This window comes from Cryptomeria japonica, chromosome 10, assembly GCF_030272615.1.
Source record: "Cryptomeria japonica chromosome 10, Sugi_1.0, whole genome shotgun sequence".
In the NCBI taxonomy this organism is placed as follows: Eukaryota; Viridiplantae; Streptophyta; class Pinopsida; order Cupressales; family Cupressaceae; genus Cryptomeria; species Cryptomeria japonica.
In genome coordinates this window covers 590,793,280-590,797,388 of record NC_081414.1, presented here as the reverse complement: position 1 = coordinate 590,797,388, position 4,109 = coordinate 590,793,280, and the positions used below count along the sequence as shown (strand labels likewise).

Below are 4,109 nucleotides of genomic sequence, written 5' to 3'. Positions count from 1 at the left end.
GTTGGAGCTTTATCTCTCGTGGCTATATATAATATTTAGATTGTACATAACATTATCTTAATTAGAATTTTAGGGTTTACCCACTTTTTGAGTATTTTCACCCTATTTAGTTTGATAACATTTTTTAGCTCTCAACTTGTAGTTCGCGGTCTTTTGTCTATTATAAGGTTGGAGAACATTTTTGGCTCCCATATGCAACTAATATAACTTATACTTTTGAGTCCCACTGTGTTACTTTGGTCACATATAGGCAATGTTTTTTAATTCTTTCTAATCACTATTTATATGATTTTATTATCATAATATTTTTCAAACTTCTATTTTATAAGTTATTTTAATCAATATCTTTTAAAAAACTTCACAATTTTATGCAACATATTCTAGAATCATATAATTTAAAAGCTAACAACACAATTTATGAAAATCATTATCAAACAAGTATAAAAGTTACTCATTAACTAATTCAATGAATTACACCTGACCATGTGAAGTAACCAAAAAACTCTTTCCAGGCTCATTCCATACAAGCAAAAGTGAAATCAAATACAAAATATGCACATTTAAAAATGTTACAAACCTTTCCTTCAATTAAATATAAGCATTAACTGTTAATCTATTTGATGTATGGGTTTTCCTATTGGAATTTCAACCAAACATGTTATTTATATTTGCTACAATGAGAATTACATTAAAATAACTTTTTCTAGGCCCATTCCATACAACCAAAAGGAATAATCAATTGCAAAATGTTCACAATAAAAAATGTTGTAAATCTTTCTTTAAATTAATTATAAGCAAATATTTAATTCAAATATTTTTCTATTGTTTTACAATATATTGTATACATCTCGAAGCCATACTACAAAATTATATACACAATAAACAATACACCTCGATCACATATTAACTTACAACTACTTTTCTATTGGTGCAACTATTACACCTCCTTTCAATGCAAGTACTAGTTATCCTTGAACTCTTATATTTTACTCCATACATAGAATTGGAGTGAAAAAGCGTGTTCAAAATGACATCAATTTTCTTAGTTATCCTTTGAACAACTGTCTAGTTATCCTTTGAACAACTGTCTAGTTACATTAGATATTTCTCATTGATATACTTGCCGGAGAGTACGCTTGTAAAGCATTGTGGTATTATGTTTTGATACTACAGCTGTCAAATGAAACAAAATATCTGTCTCTGGTTATAATATAGAATAGGTAATTATATCCCTAAGAACCACTAAGATTGCCCATTGTGGGAAACTTTGTCCTCTAGTTAAGTGAGCTTTCCCAAAGATCGAAAATAATATTTTTTTTATCAATACTCACATTAACAGGTAGACGATTGCATTCTCGTTCAAACGGCTCGTGCGTTGATTATGCAGATGTAAATAGATAAGCCATGGCATGAGCCTCCATACAACATTGAAAGCTAGTCAACATTCAGGCGAAGAATATATTTGTTTAATCAGAGGTGGGCGATTCCATTATCGTTCAAACGGCTCGTGCGTTGATTAGCACGACTATTCTTACACTTGAAACATTCTTAAATAGGGCGTGGCCTGAGCCTCAACACAGCACAGCGAGCTAGCTAACTAGTGGGTATTTTCATCATGTCGTTTCAGAGTTTATTTGTGAGCAGAGATGAAGCTCCAATCACCATGGCTGTTACAGTCATAGTGATGTTGATGATTTTCTACATGTTTAGTAGGCGGAGAGGAAGATTGCCCCCAGGCCCATTTCCCTGGCCTATCGTGGGAAATCTCCTGCAGATGAAAGAGCTTATCCACCGTAGCCTTTATGACGTTTCTCAGAAATATGGACCAATTGCATCCTTGAAGTTGGGTTCTGTTACTACAATTGTCATTTCTTCTCCAGACATGGCAAAAGAAATTTTGAAGACTAAAGATCTAATCTTTGCGGGCCGACCTGCAACTGCTGCAGCAAAGTACATATTCTATGACTTCAAGGATGTGGGATTCACTCCGTACGGGCCTTATTGGAGACAGATGAAGAAACTGTGCATGGTGGAATTGTTGAATGCGAAAAGAATCGAGTCGATGAGCTCAATGCGAGAGGAAGCGGTGTCTGCGGCCGTCCGATCAGTGTGGGAGAAGAGCCGTCATGGCACAGTTGCCGTCAATCTTAGCAAGATACTCTCAGCCCTTGTAAGTTCGCAAATATTGAAAATCCTTTATGGCACCGCAATTTCTGACGATCAGGGTGTGGGTAGCCATGGCGAGAAAATTAAGGAATTGTTATTAGAGGCCTCAATGACTGTGGGAATATTCAACATTGGAGACTTTATTCCCTGGCTTGACTGGCTCGATCTGCAAGGTGTAAAGCGACGAATGAAGACAGTAAACAAGTCTCTCGACCAAATGATGACAACAATAATTGAACAGCACAGGCAGAGGAGAAGCTCAAGCTCGGGGAAGCAGCAGCCCAATTCAAATGACGTCATTGATGCTCTCTTGGACATGCAGGCCGCCGATTCCATCACTATCACAGATGATCACCTTAAGGGCATTGTATTTGTAAGTATACTGCATTTCAGCGTAGTTCTTTAAACAAATTAGCATAGATATTTTAAATATGTTAATTATTATTGAAAATAGATAGGTGCTTCAAGGCTATTATCTCTTTACATTTTTAAGATAGATGTATTTAGGATATGTATTCTAGTAACAACATGTAGAGTGTTAATTTATTTATTTAAGATAAAAGATAAGATTTTTTGTTAACATACTCACATCATTGTGGAGTGAACATATTGTTAATGTTCTTAATATTTAATTTTTGATAGGATATTTTTGCTGCCGGAGTCGAAACAACATACACTACATTAGATTGGGTGATGAGCTCGTTGATCCAAAATCCTAGCGTGCAAAAGAAATTGCAAGAGGAAGTTGAAGCCGTAGTAGGCAAAGAGAGAGCTGTACAAGAGAGTGATCTACAAGGCATGGAATATCTTTTGTGTGTGGTGAAAGAGGCGCTAAGATTATATCCGCCAGTGCCGTTGCTGATCCCACACGAGTCAACAGAAGATTGCACTATTGATGGGTACTTCATTCCTAAGAAGAGCAGGGTTTTTGTCAACACCTGGGCTTTGGGAAGAGATCCAAAAGTTTGGAAGGATCCATTGGAATTCAAGCCAGAAAGATTTATGGGTACAGATATTGATTTTATTAAAGGGAAGGATTATTTTGATGCGGTTCCATTTGGTTCAGGAAGGAGGGCATGCCCTGGGGCTAGCATGTCTATGGCCACGTTGACTCTTGCCATAGCTCAACTAGTGCACTGCTTTGACTGGAGAGCTGAAGGGGAATTAGACATGAGTGAAACCATTGGAGTCTCCTTACCTAGAAAATATGATATTCTTGCCATTCCCTCGTTGAGGTTGCCGACCTACCCATGATTTCCTATATCTTCATATTCTATGTGGAAATGGTACCCTAGTTAGTATGGACACTACTTAAATCCATGCATATTTGTTGTCTTCTTATAAATTGCAATAACAATGAGTGTGAAATGCAAGCAATGTAGGTACAAGGGATACCTAGCATGTGTAGCAACCCATAGTAGCAATGTAGGGAATTATTGATCTTTACAAAGAAATTAAGTATTCATACTAGTATTAACAATATATCTTGCATTTTGAACAATAATTTATATTATGTACATTGTTAATGGTATACCATGGGTCAAGTCACTTCTCATTGCTAGCATCATTTATTTAAAAAACTCTATTGTCATTATTCAAGTTTTAAGACAAACATAAGATACACAAATATGTGTAATGTAAAGTTATAGAGACACATTATAATACATCCATATACATTGGAATCACATAAAATGTAAATCATCCAACTATCTTTTTCATTCAAGGTAAATTGTTTGATACTTTATTAAATCCTTTCTATCATATACTAGTGAAAGCCCTTTGATATTACTCTAAAGTCATTAGGGGTTGAAAATCTTAAATAGTTATATGTTATAACTTATATTTTAATGAAAATGAAATGGATTAAAAGTTAGAATATCTTTTGTGCATATATAAGTTTGTTGGTGAAATTCTTGCTCTATAAAGATGATGTAGCAAGGTTG

The 4,109-nt window shown here is 35.0% G+C and overlaps 1 protein-coding gene across 1 annotated transcript; it reads left to right on the top strand.

Moving 5' to 3' along the window:
• Positions 1–1,565: 1,565 nt before the first annotated feature.
• LOC131068189 (cytochrome P450 750A1) lies at positions 1,566–3,648 on the top strand. Its single transcript, XM_058003365.2, has 2 exons — positions 1,566–2,539; positions 2,809–3,648. Exons 1-2 carry the CDS (start codon positions 1,616–1,618, stop codon positions 3,418–3,420), a joined length of 1,536 nt encoding a protein of 511 aa, XP_057859348.2. The 5' UTR covers positions 1,566–1,615; the 3' UTR covers positions 3,421–3,648.
• The last annotated feature ends 461 nt before the right edge of the window (positions 3,649–4,109 follow it).

Bases quoted from the DNA above. Each gene is read 5' to 3' on its own strand.
- LOC131068189 (XM_058003365.2), top strand. From the start codon at position 1,616: ATGTCGTTTCAGAGTTTATTTGTGAGCAGAGATGAAGCTCCAATCACC. The intron at 2,540-2,808 runs GTAAGTATACTG...AATTTTTGATAG, and splicing joins ACCTTAAGGGCATTGTATTT to GATATTTTTGCTGCCGGAGT.